This window comes from Monodelphis domestica, chromosome 7 (genome assembly GCF_027887165.1).
Source record: "Monodelphis domestica isolate mMonDom1 chromosome 7, mMonDom1.pri, whole genome shotgun sequence".
Taxonomy (NCBI): Eukaryota; Metazoa; Chordata; class Mammalia; order Didelphimorphia; family Didelphidae; genus Monodelphis; species Monodelphis domestica.
Window position 1 is genome coordinate 57,707,094 of NC_077233.1, and position 18,986 is coordinate 57,726,079.

The 18,986-nt window shown below is 39.1% G+C and overlaps 1 protein-coding gene across 4 annotated transcripts in view; it reads right to left on the reverse strand.

The window, feature by feature from the left end:
* Nucleotides 1–18,986, reverse strand: part of C7H3orf20 (chromosome 7 C3orf20 homolog) — a 98,969-nt gene that overhangs the window by 8,105 nt on the left and 71,878 nt on the right. For all 4 annotated transcript variants that reach the window (XM_007500271.3, XM_007500269.3, XM_056804702.1 and 1 more), the window contains one exon: nt 5,955–6,100. In XM_007500271.3, the coding sequence (XP_007500333.2) occupies nt 5,955–6,100 (146 nt within the window). The remainder of the gene's footprint in view (nt 1–5,954; nt 6,101–18,986) is intronic.

An 18,986-nucleotide genomic window follows, 5' to 3' on the forward strand; every position in this document is an offset into this window, starting at 1 on the left:
ATGTGCCTGCCTTAGAGTCTTGCCAGTTTTCTCCTTTCCACTGGGGTTGGTGTTTTGCATAGATGAAAGATAAAGGACATACCAAGAAGACTATAGTGCCTTCCACCTGCCTATCCCACTACTTGAAATTCTACCATTCCAATGGAATCTCCCCTGGGTTATTGAGTTGTAAATGCTATGCCATACATCATTGAAAGTTAGGGCTATCATTTTGCAAATATATAGGGAACTGAGCCAAATTTATAAGAATAAGAGTCATTCCCCTGTTGATAAATGGTCAAATGATGTGAACAGACTGTTTTCAGAAGAAGAAATCAAAGTTATCAAGACACACAAAAAATGCTCCAAATCATGACTAGAGAAATACAAATCAAAACAACTCTGAGATACTACTTCACACCTATCAGATTGGCTAATATGACAGAAAAGGGAAATGACTGATGCTGAAAGGAATGTGGAAAAATTGAGACACTAATGCACTTATTTTGGAGTTGTGAACTGATCCAACCATTCTAGAAAACAATTTGGAAATGTACCCAAAGGGCTATAAAACTGCATACCCTTTGAACTAGCAACACTACTACTAGGTCTGTATCCCAAAGAGATCAAAGAAAAGGGAAAAGGATCTACTTGTGCAAAAATATTAATAGCCACACTCTTTGTGGGAGCAAAGACTTGGAAATTGAGGATATGCCCACCCTTTGGGGAATAGCTGAACAAGCTGTGGTATATGATTGTAATGGAATATTATTGTGCTATAAGAAATGATGAGCAGGATGATTTCAGAAAAAATCTAGGAAACCTGATATGAGCTGAAAGTGAGCAGAACCAGGCAAATGCCATTTATAGTAACAGTAATAATGTGAGGATGATCAACTGTGAAAGCCTTAGCTACTCTGATCAAGACAATGATTGATTCAAGATGAAAAATGCTATCCACCTCCTGAGAGAGAACTAACAAACTCTGAATGTAAATTTGAAGAAGACTTTTTTTCAAACTCTAATTTTTGTTTTATTTTTTCTGTCTTCTTTCACAACATGGCTAATATGGAAATATGTTTTACATGCCTTTACATGTATATTGATATCAAATTGTTTGCCTCCTAAGGGAGTAGGATGGGAAGAGAGGAATGGAAAAAATTTGGAACTCAAAATTTTAAAAAAATGATTGTTAAATTTTTCATATGTACTTGGGAATATTTAACAAAACAAAAATAATTTTAAAAAATAAGGCTAGAGGGATCATTAGGACACAGAATGTCGGAGTGAGGTGAACCTAAGAACACAGAATATTACAGCTGGGGAGCAGCTAGGTGGCACAGTGGATATAGCACCAGGCCTGGAGTTGGAAGGATGTGGGTACAAATCTGACCCTAAACACTTCCTAGCTATGTGACACTGAACAAGTCACTTAACCCTGTTTGCCTAGCCATTGCCCTTCTGTCTTAGAGTTGTTACTAAGACAGAAAATAAGGATTAAAAAAATATTGAAGCTGGAATGGACCTTAGAACAGGAGATGCACAACTTAAAAGGACTTTAACGATTACCTCCTCATTTTAAAGAGTAGGCTCAGAGACATGAAGTGTCTCTTAATGAAGATTAAATTAAATGAGACCATACAGTACTTTGGGTTGTGGTACTGGAGGAGAGGCGGTAAATTAAACTACCACAATGAAATCATAGAAACTTTGTGCTGGTGAAAAAACTAGACTTGAACTATAGAGTCTATAAAATATCAAGAGAAGATGATGATCTTTAAGGGCAGGGGTGATGATTAAACTTATTTCTAGCCTCTTAACAGAAAGTGGTGGACTGAGTGTAGAATAGTGCACACATTTCCAGATATTGTGATGTGTTGGTTTTCTTTGTTTCTTTTTGTTATAAAAAAGAGTTCTATTAGTTGGTTTGGGGAAATGATAAGAAGGCAAAATGTCAATAAAAATTCTTTTGAAGAAGGGATGGTCAGAAGAAAAACAGCTGCTTGATCACACGGGTTGATGGGGATATGATTGGGGATGTAGACTCTAAGCAATCACCCTAGTGCAAATAATATGGAAATAGGTCTTGATCAATGACACATGTAAAACCCAGTGGAATTGTGCCTTGGCTGTGGGAGGGAGGTGGGGGAAGGGGAGGGAAAGAACATGAATTTTGTAACCAAGGAAACAATCTTCTAAATTAATTAATTAAATAAAATTTTCCAAATTAAAAAATAAAAATAAAAAAGGGATGATACTGAACAAACAGAAAAAGTTACAGAAATTAGTTCACCCAAAAAGATAATTTGGAGGACTTCAATGATGATTAATACATATGCCTTCTTTCCAAATGTTACCACTTTAATTAAAGTAATCTCGATATGTATTATGGGCATCCTTGATGAAAAATATAAATGGAGAATAGGCAGTAATTAGTAATGAATTTTCTGCAGTAGATCACATCTTAATAGGTGTACAACTAGTTGAAAGGTTCAAGAGAGAGAGATTAGAATTGTGATTTCAGTTTTATAGAGAAAGTTCTAAATGAGGAAAATCGACCAATGCAAATTGGCACCTTCTTTACAACTTAAGAGCCTTAGGGAGTTGCTTATAGCATTGAGAGGTCCATGACTTAACTGGCTAGAGGCACAGAGTCAAAGTGTGTAAGAGGTAGGGCTTGAACTTCCTGGTTCTAAGGTAGTTTTTTACCCATTATACTACATTGCTCCCCTCTATCAGTATCAAGCAAGACATAAGGAGATGAAGGAGCCAGTATCCTTGTCAAACATATTTGTCATCCCTTTGGAGGAAATGCTTACTTCATAGAGTTCAAATCAGAAAGGAGTTCCTCAAAGATCATTGGATCACCTAAAGAGAGCAGGAAGAGATTGTAGACTTCATTCTAGTCCAAATTCTTCTCTTTCCAGTTGGGGTAACTGAGGCCCAGGAGGCTTAAGTGACTTGTCTGAGGTCACAGGAGTAGTCAGGACTTCCGTATCTTCCTGCTTGGGGATGATATTGTCGTGATTCATATTACTATTGGTTCTCCTTAATGAAATTAATGACCACTCAAAATTGGGCTAAGCATCCATATGGGAAGAACCAGATGGAAAAAGAATGCTTGTTACCTAAACTACATCATACGGCCAAATGGGCATTAGCCCACTACAATATCTACCCTAAGAAGAAAAGCAATCAGGACTCACACTAGGGTGGGAGCCCTGGGATTCGTTAAAAGAGGATGAATAGCAGAGACATGGTCCCACGTTTGATTCACTGTGGTTTTCTGCTGGATTTGGGTGTTCTGGAATATTGCTTAGCTCATGGCCTCACTGCTACATGAATAGTCTCAGAAATATGCCTCCTAATCATCCGAATAAAAGATACTTTCTGCATATTAAAAAAAAACCCAACTCTATCCTGAATAGACAGCACAGACAGGTGACACAGTGGCCCAGAATTTAAAGGAGGGAGACAACAGGTGGGATTATACTTGGATGATTGCCCAGCACTTTCAAAGATCCCAAGGTGCTCATTCACTCCTTGAACAAAAGTCCACATTTTAAAAAACAAGGCACTAGTTACCCAGTGATGTCACTGATCCCCTTTGAAAAAGAAGGAAAAACAACATTTTAAAAGCCAGTATTCTTCTATTGATTGTATGTTTGTGACTTATAGAATTCCAAAGTTTCTTAAGAATGAAAAATCACATGATGATAGCAAAAAGACATGATGAAGGGCAGCTAGGTGGCTCAGTGGAGAGAGTGCCAGGTCTGAAGTTAGGAGGATCTGGGTTCAAATTTGAGCTCAAACACTTCCCAGCTGTGTGAGCCTTGGCAAGTTATGTTGTCTAGCCCTTACCATTCATATGTCTTAGAATTATTACTAAGAGAGAAAGTAAAGATTTTAAAAAACAATAGAGAAATTCATGAAGTGGAAAGAAGGCTAAAGCACATTTGCAAAATGCAAAAAAAAAAACAAAAATGCAAAAATGCAAAAATATATAAGAAATGGTATTAAATATCACATCCAGGAAATATATGACCAGAAAAGAACATAATCTTGTCCATCAAGGAATAAAAGATGGATAGTCTGATTTTAGTACTGTTAGTCATGGTACTGGTTCTAGAGGATAGCCTCCATTGAATTGGATAAATCCTTGTTTTGGATTCATGGAAGGATCTGGACAAAAATCACTGAGAATGAAAAAGTTATGGGTGGATGGTGGTCTATACCATAGAAAGGGAGTGCCCTTATTTTTGGAAGGAGGAAGAAGAAAAGGAGTGTAAGAGAGAGAGTAGAGTATAGTAGATCAATTGCTGGATTTCATGTGAGAAAAATCTGGGTTCAAATCTCACCTACCTGTTTTGTTTGAGTCAAGTCAACAAGCATTTTAATTAAACTGCTATATGCTAGGCACTATTCTTAGCAAAGGTGATACAAAGAAAGGGGAAAGGAATGTCTGTTCTAACCAGCAGCATCTCACCTCTTTGGGCTTCCATTACTTCATTTATTTTTATTTATTTATTTTTAATCCCTTACCTTCCATCTTGGAATCCATACTGTGTACTGGTTCCAAGGCAGAAGAGTGGTCAGGGTTAGGCCAGTCTAACCCTATTTGCCTGGTGGGACTCAGTGTTTAAGAGCCTTAGGGGATGGATGATTGCTTTCTGCCTTCCTTATCTCCAAAGAGGCTTCAGCTCTCCAGACCCCACTGGATGAAGGACAATTCCAGTGACCTCACTGGCTTCCTTCTTTACGGGGCCCCTGACACCTCCACCCCATCGCCTGGTGTCCCTCACCACTTCCATCCTTTGGTTGGTTTGTAGGATGAACTTCCTAAAAGCCTAGTAGCCGAGGGCCCTGGGTGACATTTTGTCAAAGGTAGAAAAGAGTGGAAGCTTGCCTCCTATCTCTTTTTGAGTGTCTCTCTCTTTCTCCCAAACACCTGGCTAAATTTTATTCCCACAAGGCTTTGCTTTGGGGTCTCACTTCTTGGTAAAAAATGAGTTGGTAACAGTTTAATGCAGGGGTTCTTCTCTTAGGGCCCTTGGATTCCCAAGAGGTTCCAATGGATCGCTTTCAGGTGTCCATGAACTCAGAGGAGGGAAAACATGTTACTAAGAGAAACCCTCCTCAATTCAGAAAGGCAGTTTACAATTTTAAGAGTATTGTCTGAAGAACTGAGAATCCTTAAATGACTTGCCTAGGGTCACATAGTTAGTATAAGTCAAAGGCAGGATTTAAATTTAAGGTCTTTCTGACCCTAAAGCCAACTATGAATCTACTACTCTATACAGTCTCTTTCTTACACATTCCATCATTTAATCTTTCTTACCATATTCTAGTGAGTCCAAGTATCATTATCCCCATTTTAAAGATAAGAACATTGATTCTAGGGGGCAGCTGGGTAGCTAAGTGGATTGAGAGCCAGGTCTAGAGATGATAGGTCCTGGGTTCAAATCTGGCCTCAGATACTTCCCAGCTGTGTGACCCTGGGCAAGTCACTTGACCCCCATTGCCTAGCCCTTACCACTCTTCTGCCTTGGAACCAATACATAGTATGGATTCCAAGACGGAAGCTAAAGGTTAAAAAAAAAAAGAACATTGATCCTACAAGTTCATGGTGGAGCTGGGATTTGAACCCAGATGTCTCATCCACATTCTAGAGCACTTAACTTCTGTTATTAGAAATGTTTTCACTGGCCCCTGCTGGGGAATATTTTGTGTGTTTCCTTTGTTGTTGGATTTTTTTCCCCCTGCCTGGACCAACAGCCAAGTCCCCAACCCCCCACACCCACATTTCTTATCAGCAGCCCCATTCATGTCCCCAGCCAGGCTCTCCCTCATCTTCAGCTCTCCTCCTCTTCCTCCTCTTCCATCCCCTCCCCCTCCTCCTCCCCAGGGCCTTTCGGTCTGGGCCATTTCTCACCTCCACCCCCACCCCAACTTATCCCATGTGTTTCCTGATTTACCTAAATTTGAAGTTTTCAGGCAGGAAGTAGCCCATCTTGCTGTGTTGGTGGGCCCAGAAAATCTGCTTTAGTAGATTCTTCTTGCTGCAGGAACCATAGCCGTTGAAGACGGAGCCTCCAAAGAGGAGCTTGCCCCCAGAAAACATCTGTGGACAAACAGAGGGGAAAGAAAAGGGAGCAGGAGAGGCCTTCAGAATGAGGACCGAGTAATAAAGATGCTCAGCAGAGAAAGGGAGGCCTCTTTTGCTCCATTATCAGAAAAACAGAAAATAATGTTTGGTGGGAAGGAGATTCCCACTGCTTAGAATGCCCCCTAACCAAGGGCAGGATTTCACGAGCAACATGCGGATTCCAGCAGAAAAGAGAGAGGCAGGGGCCAAACTTGGCCATCAGAAAATATTAAGTGTCTCATGACACAGTAGAGGAAGATCTGGGCTCATTACTGGCTGTGTGATCCTGGGCAAAACCCTTACCCTCTCCTTTGCTCAAAACAACTCTTTTAAGTTGCAAAGAAGGTGCTGACCTGCATTAGTAGAGGCAGTTTCTCACCTGGTAGTTTCCTACACCAGTGAAATCCCAGGTCCAGTCTCAATCCAGAGCCTTTAGGACTCTAAAGGATCTAGAATATCTTTGTTTTATTTCATCTTTGGAACCATAACTTTAATATACCCAAAGCTTTAGAATCTCTTTATTTGGTTCTTTGGAATACATTTGGAACCAGGACTTTTGGTGCCCCAAAAGATCTAGGGTCTCTTCCATTCATATTCTTTCTCTTTTTTATATTTAGAATCAGGGTGTTAGTACCCCCAACAATCTAGAACCTCTTTATTTGGTTCTTTGGAATACATTTGGAACCAGGACTTTTGGTGCCCCAAAAGATCTAGGATCTCTTCCATTCATTCTTTCTCCTTTTTTATATTTAGAACCAGGGTGTTAGTACCCCCAACAATCTAGAACCTCTTCATTTGGTTCTTTGGAATACATTTGGAACCAGGACTTTGGTGTCCCAAAAGATCTAGAATGATCTTCATTTGGTTCTTTCTCTTTTGTATACTTTGCAGTCAAACATTTAGAAAGACTTAGGAACTCTGATCAGTTCAAAGACCAACCATGACTTCAGAGAAAAGATCGACTTAAAATCCAGAAGGAAACATGCATTTTCGAACATGACCAAGGAGGGAATTTATTTTGGTAGGCTATTCATACTTGTTATAAGAAGTCTCTCACAATTCTGAAAGACTTAGGACAGGGAATGTAATCCACTTCCAGAGGAAGAACTGTTGGAGTTGGATGGATGTGGATCAAAGCAGATTATCTTTCACATTAGTGTATTTATGGTTTGGGGGGGGGGGTGTTGATTTTAAATGAGTGTGCTCTTACAACAATGACCAAATATGGAAGTATATTTTGAGGATAATTCATGTATGGCTCAGATCAAATTGCTTGCCATTTCTGAGTGGGGGGAGGGAAGGACAGAGATGATTTGGATCTTATCATCTTATAATCTTGAAAATGTATGTTGAAAATTATTATCACATGTAATTGGAAAAATAAAATATCTTTGAATTAAAAGAAATCTCCCACCTGCCCCTAATTTGGGTAGGTGAGGAAGGTAGTGAGAAAGGTAAAGAAAATAAATGCTTGTTAAGTGAAAAAAAAGTCCAAAAAATCATACAAGTAAGAAATGAAAGCAAGAGTTAAAAAACAATTAATGGTATAACTCATCCATGCCTGCTCATTAGGACATGAATGAGCAAATCTCTCACTAGGGAAAGCCCCAGAAACTGTTTCTGTCCTCAACCGTTTCTTCCCATTGCATTTCAATGTTTGTGATTCTATTCTGCACTTTATATTTATTTTCAAAATGTATTCAAATTAATTAGTTAATTTTAAAATTTACATTTTACTTTACACTTAAAAATATTATTTTGGAACATTCAGAGAACAGCGGACTCTAATACTATACAAACTATTTGACATAATAAGCAAAGAGGGAGTTCTACCAAACTCCTTTTATGACACAAACATGGTACTGATTCCAAAACCAGGCAGGCCAAAAACAGAGAAAGAAAACTATAGGCCAATCTCCCTAATGAATATAGATGCAAAAATCTTAAATAGGATACTAGCAAAAAGACTCCAGCAAGTGATCAGAAGGGTCATTCACCGTGATCAAGTAGGATTCATACCAGGGATGCAGGGCTGGTTCAATATTAGGAAAACCATCCACATAATTGACCACATCAACAAGCAAACCAACAAGAACCACATGATTATCTCAATAGACGCAGAAAAAGCCTTTGATAAAATACAACACCCATTCCTATTAAAAACACTAGAAAGCATAGGAATAGAAGGGTCATTCCTAAAAATAATAAACAGTATATATCTAAAACCATCAGCTAATATCATCTGCAATGGGGATAAACTAGATGCATTCCCAATAAGATCAGGAGTGAAACAAGGATGCCCATTATCACCTCTACTATTTGACATTGTATTAGAAACACTAGCAGTAGCAATTAGAGAAGAAAAAGAAATTGAAGGCATCAAAATAGGCAAGGAGGAGACCAAGTTATCACTCTTTGCAGATGACATGATGGTCTACTTAAAGAATCCTAGAGATTCAACCAAAAAGCTAATCGAAATAATCAACAACTTTAGCAAAGTTGCAGGATACAAAATAAACCCACATAAGTCATCAGCTTTTCTATATATCTCCAACACAGCTCAGCAGCAAAAACTAGAAAGAGAAATCCCATTCAAAATCACCTTAGACAAAATAAAATACCTAGGAATCTATCTCCCAAGACAAACACAGGAACTATATGAACACAACTACAAAACACTCGCCACACAACTAAAACTAGACTTGAGCAATTGGAAAAACATTAACTGCTCATGGATAGGATGAGCCAATATAATAAAAATGACCATCCTACCCAAACTTATTTATCTATTTAGTGCCATACCCATTGAACTCCCCAAAAATTTCTTTACTGATTTAGAAAAAACCATAACAAAGTTCATTTGGAAGAACAAAAGATCAAGGATAGCCAGGGAAATAATGAAAAAAAAAACACATATGATGGGGGCCTTGCAGTCCCTGACCTCAAACTATATTACAAAGCAGCAGTCATCAAAACAATTTGGTACTGGCTAAGAGACAGAAAGGAAGATCAGTGGAATAGACTGGGGGAATGCGACCTCAGCAAGACAGTATACGATAAACCCAAAGATCCCAGCTTTTGGGACAAAAATCCACTATTCGATAAAAACTGCTGGGAAAATTGGAAGACAGTGTGGGAGAGATTAGGAATAGATCAACACCTCACACCCTACACCAAGATAAATTCAAAATGGGTGAATGACTTAAACATAAAGAAGGAAACGATAAGTAAATTGGGTAAACACAGAATAGTATACATGTCAGACCTTTGGGAGGGGAAAGACTTTAAAACCAAGCAAGACATAGAAAGAATCACAAAATGTAAAATAAATAATTTCAACTATATCAAATTAAAAAGCTTTTGTACAAACAAAACCAATGTAACTAAAATCAGAAGGGAAACAACAAACTGGGAAAAAATCTTCATAGAAACCTCTGACAAAGGTTTAATTACTCAAATTTATAAAGAGCTAAATCAATTGTACAAAAAATCAAGCCATTCTCCAATTGATAAATGGGCAAGGGACATGGATAGGCAGTTCTCAGACAAAGAAATCAAAACCATTAATAAGCACATGAAAAAGTGTTCTAAATCTCTTATAATCAGAGAGATGCAAATCAAAACAACTCTGAGGTATCACCTCACACCTAGCAAATTGGCTAACATGACAGCAAAGGAAAGTAATGAATGCTGGAGGGGATGTGGCAAAGTAGGGACATTAATTCATTGCTGGTGGAGTTGTGAACTGATCCAACCATTCTGGAGGGCAATTTGGAACTATGCCCAAAGGGTGACAAAAGACTGTCTGCCCTTTGATCCAGCCATAGCACTGCTGGGTCTGTACCCCAAAGAGATAATAAGGAAAAAGACTTGTACAAAAATATTCATAGCTGCGCTCTTTGTGGTGGCCCAAAACTGGAAAACGAGGGGATGCCCTTCAATTGGGGAATGGCTGAACAAACTGTGGTATATGTTGGTGATGGAATACTATTGTGCTAAAAGGAATAATAAAGTGGAGGAGTTCCATGGAGACTGGAACAACCTCCAGGAAGTGATGCAGAGCGAGAGGAGCAGAACCAGGAGAACATTGTACACAGAGACTAATACACTGTGGTATAATCGAACGTAATGGACTTCTCCATTAGTGGCGGTGTAATGTCCCTGAACAACTTGCAGGGATCCAGGAAAAAAAACACTATCCATAAGCAGAGGACAAACTGTGGGAGTAGAAACACCGAGGAAAAGCAACTGCCTGCTGAGGGGACATGACAGAGGAGAGACTCTAAACGAACACTCTAATGCAAATACTAACAACATGGCAATGGGTTCGAATCAAGAACACATGTGATACCCAGTGGAATCACGCGTCGGCTATGGGGGGTGGGGGGGAGGAAAAGAAAATGATCTTTGTCTTTAATGAATAATATTTGGAAATGATCAAATAAAATATTATTTTAAAAAAAACACGCTGATAAGCACATTGTTTTCAGCTGTCACCCTGCTTAGGTTAAGCTGCGCCCCTGAGGATGTTCCAATAGGCTCAGGGTGTCAAATTGTGGTTAGGCTGAGTCCAAAGCTTCTATGCCAAGCTGTAGGTGTTAAAACTGTGCTCGTCCCATTTTCTGGGGTGGTAAAACTTTAGCCTGTAAGTTCTGGTGTCCCAGTTTCTTGGGAGCAGACAGGGAAAGGAAGTGTAGGAAGGGGGGGGGGGCTTGTGGTTAAAGCCAATAGAAGACTAAGTTCAGCCAGAAGAGGGTATATTTGCCTTATGGTGAGGGGTGAAGCCCCCTTTCATGAAAGAAATAAACGCTGTCTTTTCTGCTCATAAAATATATATATATATAATATATATATAATTTTGGAAAGGGATATGTAGGTTTCATCAGATCGCCAAAATGGACCATGACCAACAAAAGAACCTCTGATATAGTTCAACATCTCTTCTCAATTTGCAGAAGAAAAAATGAGCTCCAAATAAAGGAAGTGATTTGTTCAAGACCATCTAAATTGTAGTCTGTATAGTCAGGATTTGAACCCAAGTTCTCTCACCAAATCCAGTGCTCTTTCCACCAAACTACTGGCTTTTCCTGTCCTCAGGGCTTTGCTCTCAGCTAGCTAACATCTAATTTCCACTAACATAAGGGGAAGTTGCCAACTTCAAGATATGCAATGAGGCCTGCTGGGTATAGAAAACCATTTCTTGTAGAGCTGATGGGATGGAAAGGTTTAAGATGCAACCACAGAATCATTGGACTATCCACTAGAAGGTAAGCTTCCTGAGGGCAGAGACCATTTCATCTCCCTTTGATTCTAGAATGTCTTCATTTGGTTCTTTCTCTTTCATTTATCTAATAGGTCAAACTTTTAGTAAGAATGCCATTTAAGGGAAGTTCCATTTTGTTCTGCTTTGTTTTATGTATGCCTCTATATGAGGGAGAGAGGGCAGCTAGCTGGTACAGCAGAGAGACTGCTCAGTCTGGAATCAGAAAGATCTGAGTTCAAATCTATCCTTAGGTACTTACTAGTTGTATGACTGTGGATGAGTCACTTTACCCTGTTTGCCTCAATTTCCTCATCTGTAAAATGAGCTGGAGAAGGAAATGGCAAGCCAAAAAAAGTCCACATGGGGTCATGAAGAGTCAGACAGGACTCAACAACAGCATCAATAACAGTATAATGGAGGATGAGGGAAAGGAAGGCAGGGATGTAAAAGAAAGGAAGAATTTCCAGGCGTTGATGTATTCTAGGGAAAGAGAAGTATCTCTTTTTCACCCCCATTCCTTTCCCTCCTCCAGATCATAACATAAATGTAGACTGTGAGCTCCTTGAAGACAGGGACTTTTTTTCCTTTTCTTTATAATTTCAGGCCTTAGCACAGTGTCTTGGCACATAGGAGGCACTTTATAAATGCTTGTTCAACTGACTGGTTCGGTGGAAGACTGCTCGAAAGAGAGAGAGAGGAAGTCTGAATGAGGGGGAGTGTACAATGGCTGGGTGGAAGGAGAGGAAGTGAGGTGAATGGTTGGAGTGGAGAGAGCAGTGAGTGGGTGGGAGCAGGAAGGTCCAGTGGAGATTGGAGGCTGTCATTGGGTGGGGTTGGGGAAGTGCTGGGTGGGGATAGAGAGGGCAAGAAGCCTGAAAGGTAGGGTGGAGTCCAGAGTGAGCAGACATAGTGGGTGGTGTTGGAGGTGGAGGGAAGATAGGAAAGGCTGGGCTGAGATCCACGGAGCCAAGAGGAAAAGCAGGGTGGGGCTGGGAGAAGTGGTACCAAGGGGGTGAGAAGGAGGTAGAGCTGGGGTCAGCAAGAGAGCAAGTAGAGGTCTTAAAAGACACCCATTTGGAGAATGATGGAAAATGACTCAGCCAAGAGGCCCATATGCTTTAGGGAAAATGGGGAGCCCTCTGCCTTAGGAAAAGTTCTGAATCCCCTCCCCCCTCCTCCAGGGTAGGTGATACTGGACTGAGACATTCACCCAAGACCAGGAGAGCTGAGCCCAAAGCAGGGCAAAGGCTCCCTCTGGTGTCCCTTAGCTGGACCTTTCCTCTTCACCAGAAGACACTCAAAGCACAGAAAAATCAGCCTTGTTCGGGGGTGGAGGAAGATCTCAGAGAGGCCAAGAACCCCATGAATTGTTGATGTCGATAAAGGGCATTGGGTCTTCTAAATCCTGATAGCTTGCATTTCAGAACTCTTTGACTAATTTACCAGAAACACTTCCCCTGCAAAAACCGTTATGGCCATCTCATTCATCATTGTGAAAGCAATAGTGGGGCTGAAGTCATCATTTCCTAGTTTGGTTTTACGAAGTGTCTGTTCAAATCTTCATCTTTTGTACTTCAGGAATTTTGAAAAGGGAGAGAGACCAGTAGGATTTAGAATATTTGAAGGAGGCTTCCTGGACTTGATGTGGACACTGAAAAAAGATAAGGATTCCATAAATACTGTTGGTCCTTAGGTGATGCCCTTGCTGGGGTAATTGGCATGTACATAGGGAAAGAAAAGGGGGAGAGAGAGAGAGAGAGAGAGGGAGAGACAGACAGACAGACAGACAGAAAGAGGAAAAAAGGAAGAAAGAAAGAAAGAAAGAAAGAAAGAAAGAAAGAAAGAAAGAAAGAAAGAAAGAAAGAAAGAAAGAAAGAAAGAAAGAAAGAAAGAAAGAAAGAAAGAAAGAAAGAAAGAAAGAAAGAAAGAAAGAAAGAAAGAAAGAGAGAGAGAGAGAGAAAGAAAGAAAGAAAGAAAGAAAGAAAGAAAGAAAGAAAGAAAGAAAGAAAGAAAGAAAGAAAGAAAGAAAGAAAGAAAGAAAGAAAGAAAGAAAGAAAGAAAGAAAGAAAGAAGGAAAGAAAGAAAGAAAGAAAGAAAGAGAAAGAAAGGAAGGAAGTAAGGAAGGGAGGGACCAAGGGAGGGAGGGAGGGATGGAAGGAATGAAGGAAGGAAGGAAGGAAGGAAGGAAGGAAGGAAGGAAGGGAGAAAGAGAGAAAGAGGAAGGGAGGGAAGGAGGGAGGAAGGAAGGAAAGAAGGAAGAAAGAGAGAGAGAAAGGAAAAAAGGAAGGAAAGAAAGGAAAAAAAGAGAAAATTAAAGGTAAGAATAAAACTTAAAAAAAATTAATAGCTAATGGGATGCAGATAAAGCAATACTCAGGGGAAAATTTATATCCCTGAGTGCATATATCAACAAATCAGAGAGGGAAGAGGTCAATGAATTGGGCATACAACTAAAAAAAAAAAACTAGAAAGAGAAAAAATTAAAAATCACCAGATGAAAATTAAATTGGAAATCATAAAAATCAAAGGAGAAATTAATAAAATTGAAGTAAAAGAACTATTGAACTAATAAATAAGACTAGGAGCTGGCACTTTGAAAAAACAAATAAAATCAATAAAGTCCTGGTTAATCTAATAAAAAAGAAGAAAATCAAATTAACAGTATCAAAGATAAAAAGGGCAACATCATCTTTAATGAAGAGGAAATTACGGTAATTATTAAGAACTATTTTGGCCAATTTATATGGTAATAAATATGACAATCTAGGTGAAATGGGTGAATATTTATAAAAAAAAGTATAAATTGCCTAGATTAACAAAAGAGGAAATGGAATACTTAAGCAATCCCATCTCAGAAAAAAAAAATGAACAAGCCATCAAGGAACTCCCTGAAAAAAACCCCCCAGGGCCAGATGGATTTACAAATTAATTCTATCAAATATTTAAAGAACAACTAATCCCAATACTATAAAAACTATTTGACAAACTAAGGAAAGAAGAGTTTTACCAAATGCCTTTAATGACACAAATATGGTACTGATTCTAAAAACTTAATAGCTAGAAGAGAAGGGAAAACATATGCTTAAACACCACTCTGTGACATGCATGATGTTTTTTGCCAGAGCCTTTACCTAGAGCAGGGGTTCTCAGTCTGTGGACTATGGACCCCTGGGGGCCTGGGGAGTTGCTGCAATTAATTTTTAATTCCATATACAAAAAAGAAACATTTTCCATAAACCAAATTATCTTAATGTGTGATTTAAAAAATATTTTAAAATAGCAAATTTTAAAATATTTTAAATATAATATACACATGTAACATATAATTAAATTACATGGTAAAATAATAACACACATGTAGTTTGAGATTAAAAATTACATGTTATATCTATATTACTATTTTTAAATGTTTATAAATGGTGTTGTGATGAATATAAACTTAGATAATTTAAGTAGTTCTAAATTCTGAATATTCTATATCATACTATTCATAGAGTAAGCTCTCTTCATTAAATATCTTTCCTGAAATACATCTGACCATCTACCTCTCCCTATCACTTCTGGTCTAAAATGCAAGGTCCTCAGCTTAGCATTTCTGCACAGCCTTGCTCCAATTTACCCTTCTGGTTTTTTGCACACAATTCCCCTTCATGCCCTCTGCATTTCAGTCAAATTAGCCTACTTGTGGTTTCCCAAACTTATCATTCCATGATTGCCTCTTTGCCCTCCTATAAGCTATTCCTCATGCATTCAATCTTCCCCAAAGCATTCTCCCTTCATCTCTACCTCTTAGCTCTCTACCTCTTAGAGTTACTTTCTAGGCTCATTTCATGTGTCTTTGGGAAGTCTTGGGTGATTTCCCTAGTTGGCAGTCCTCAAATTATCAAGAATATACTTATCTGTTTACATGTTGTCTACCCAATTAGAATGTAAGTGCCTTGAAGTTAGGTTCTGTTTTGTTTTGTTTTTGTATTTCTATCACCCATAGTACAATCTTTCATGAGGTAGGTAGTTAATAAACTCTTTATGGATTGGATCCAATAGTGGATTTTACTATTATGTGTTTCCTCATAGTACAAATACTATTACATGAAGGTCTACAACAAAATTTTTATATTAAATTGATACTAAAGTTTTTATACTCAAAAATCTTTAGGAAGATGGTAGAGTAGAACATGAAGCTCCTTTGCTTTCCTAATACCCACCTCCCACCCCCCACCCTTCTGCAAAAGTCTAAAATCACCCCACAGAATCAATGCTAAAAATGGCAAAAACAGAGAGGACTTTGGTAGTGAAGCTGAAGAGCCAGAGACAGCTAGGGAGGAAGATTTCTACCCTCTCTGGCCCCTGTACTACTAAAGCAGGCCCTGGAGTAAAAATGGAGCAAACAGCCTAGAAGCAACAGAGCAGCCCCCAGGGCAGGACCTACAAGCTCACCTTGTTTGCTGAGCTTGGGAGATTACATCTTGGAGAATGCCATTGGAATCCACTGGCAGAGGGCCCTGGGAACACCTGAGTTGGCTGTGACCTAAGCTCTGCAGATCTCTGCTACCCTACAGCTGGGAATGGAAGGAGTGGAAACCACAAAGTCTACAAGCAGCTGGCCCAGAGTGCATGGCTTCAAGCCTTACTGCTAATAAACAAGAGATGGTGGGGGTCCAAGGAATGCAGAGGAGACATCAGCTCTATCCAGGGCTGTAGGAGAGGGGAAGTGAGGAAGAGTGCTGCTCACTAGTGAGTGTAGTTGCTGAGGGACAGAGCCCCCAAATGCTGTGGTCACTCCCAAGAGAGTGGAGTCCTTGGCTGCTATCATAGTGGGAGGGGGGGATGTCTGTCTGTAGTTGCAGTGACAGAATTGCCCTTGGGGTTGGAACTGGTTGGAACACCTGAGATCAATCACAGACTGAGACTCCAGTGGGGGATCTGAGATTATATCAGACTCTGAACTATAAAAACTGGAATAATATAGGAATAAATAGGGCCCAGGGGGGAAAAAAAAACAAAAAAATGAACACTTCTCCCAAATCCTGAAACCTGAGGTAACATACTCCAGCACCCTAGGAACCTAGGGAAAAAAACAGTAATTAAATCTACTGGTCTGGCTGCTAAAATTTTAGAATTTATTTTTTAAAAGAGTAACCAAAAGAAAAAGAACTCTACTATTGGCAGCTACTATGGGGGCAGAGAAGACCTTGGTTCAAACTCAGAACAATGAAGTTAAAAACGCTTACTTCAAAAACAGCAAAGAAATATAATAAATGCCTACAAAACTCAAAAAGAGTTTTTCTTTTGAAAGGAAAAAAGAACTTTTCTTTCAGCTTTAAAAAGACCTCAAAAACCAAATGAGAAAGGTTGAAGAAAAAAACAATACAAGAAAATCAAGAAAATTATGAAAGAAAGATCACCCAATTGGAAAAAGAGATGTAGAACTTCACAGACATAAAGAACCAGAATTAGACAGGGAGAAGCTAATGATTTCCTAAGAGAAGAAATAATAAAGCAAAATAAAAATAGAAATTAAAGGAATCCACCAATCACCACCACAAAGAAACCCAAAGACGAAAATGTACAGGAACTTCAATGATAAGTTCCATAGCAACTAGGTTAAGAAGAAAATACTACAAGCAGCAAGAAAAAAATAACAATTTGAATACTGTGGAGCTAAGTCAGAATAACACAAGATGCAGCAGCGGTATCATGAAAGGAATGCAGGGCATGGAATATAGCATTTAATAGAGCAATAGAACTGGGTTTAAAACCAAGAATAACTTATCCAGCAAAGCTGAGTATAATTATAAAAGGTAAAAACTGGATATTTAAAAAGGAGTTTTAGCTATTCCTGGGGGAAAACCCTGAACTCAGTTGAAAAGTTGAACTATAAGAGCATACAAAGGAAATGATGAAATATTAATCATAAGTGATTATTGTTTGATTCCTGTATGGGAAAATGTCCTCTATAGCCCCTGGGAATGGCATCATTTTTCCTAGGTATTTTGAAGAGGCATATTTGTATGGAAGAACAAGGTGAATACAATAGAATGAGCTAAAATGGAAGCAGAGTAGACCAGGAGGTGATAGGGTGCAATGGCTATCTCAAATGGAGGAGGAATGAGTAGAAGAACTGCCAAGGAGAAAGTGAGGAGAGGGTGGAGGGTGGGTAATTCTAGAACCCTACCTACCCTCATTAGATCAGGGAAAAAAAAAAAAGAGAACAAAATACACAATTAGAAGGGTAAAGGGGCAGCTGGGTAGCGCAGTGGATTGAGAGCCAGGCTTAGAGATAGGAGGTCCTGGGTTCAAATCTAACCTCAGACAATTCCCAGCCATGTGACCTTGGGCAAGTCACTTGACCCCAATGCCTAGCCTTTACCACTCTTCTGCTTTGGAACCAATACACAGTATTGATTCCAAGACGGAAGGTGAGGGTTTAAAAAAAAAAGAAGGGTAAAAATCTTCTTAACATACAGAAAAAGAGGAAGGAAGGTGGATGGTATAAGGGAGGGACAAAGAATCCTCTTGAGGAATTAAGGAACTAAGAGAAGGAAAGAATAGATTAAGAAAAAGGAAATCAAGAGAATAAGAAAAGGGAGGGATACCTAGAAGGGAGTACATATCAAGAAATAGGAGGGTAAGGTGAGAGGAAAAGAAAGTCACTTTTAGGATGAGATAAAGGGGGGAGTTTTAGAATCTAACCCATATCAAGAAATAGAAAGGCAGGTTGAAGGGGTAAGGGACTTTTCAAAAAGTGGATAGAATAAGAACTAGAAGGTAAGGGAGAAGGGACAAAGGAGGGAACCTTAGAAAATTAAGCTAATTTGGAACAAGGAGGGCAAAGGGAGGGTATAAAGGAAAATTCTTAAGAAGGGGTACAAATTGCAGAGGTGGTAGACAGAAGAAATTTGACATCTGAGGAGGAATAAGCAAAAAGGAAGAAAAGGATAAACTGAGGAAAAACAGAATGGAAACAAATACCCAGACTAACTCCTGCTATTACCCATATCTATCTAGCCTTAAGAGCATTTTTTTCCCAACCATAGCTGGAGGACCCCAAAACCATGACTCTCAAGGGCCCTTACTTCTTAAAAGCTATAGTTTAAAAAAACCCCAAACCCCAGAATATTCTTCTTTCCTTATCTTCCTTGAATTGAGCTCCTCTCACCCCTTGCACCTTCATTTTATTTCCCAATATGAACCCCTGAGCCACTGAAAACATAGCCTCTCCTTCCCTCTCAATGCGGATTATAGAAGGATCTCAATGTTTCAATGGTCCAGAGTACAGTCAAATTTGGGAAATAGCATTTTAGAGCAGTGCTCTCCAATGTGGATGGGGGAAGAAATACAAAACTCATTTTTCTATTTTTATCTAAAAAAAGAAATGAAGATTTACTACTACTTAATATATAATAATATAATGAAGCAGCTAGGTGGCTCAATGGATAGAGTACCCATTCTGGAGTGAGGAAGACCTGAGTCCAAATCCAGCCTCAAACACTTACTCGCTGTATTACCATGAGTAAGACACTTAACTTCTGCTTGCCTTAGTCTGCTGGAGAAGGTAATGGCAAACCCTCCCAGTATCTTTCCAAGAAAACCCCATAT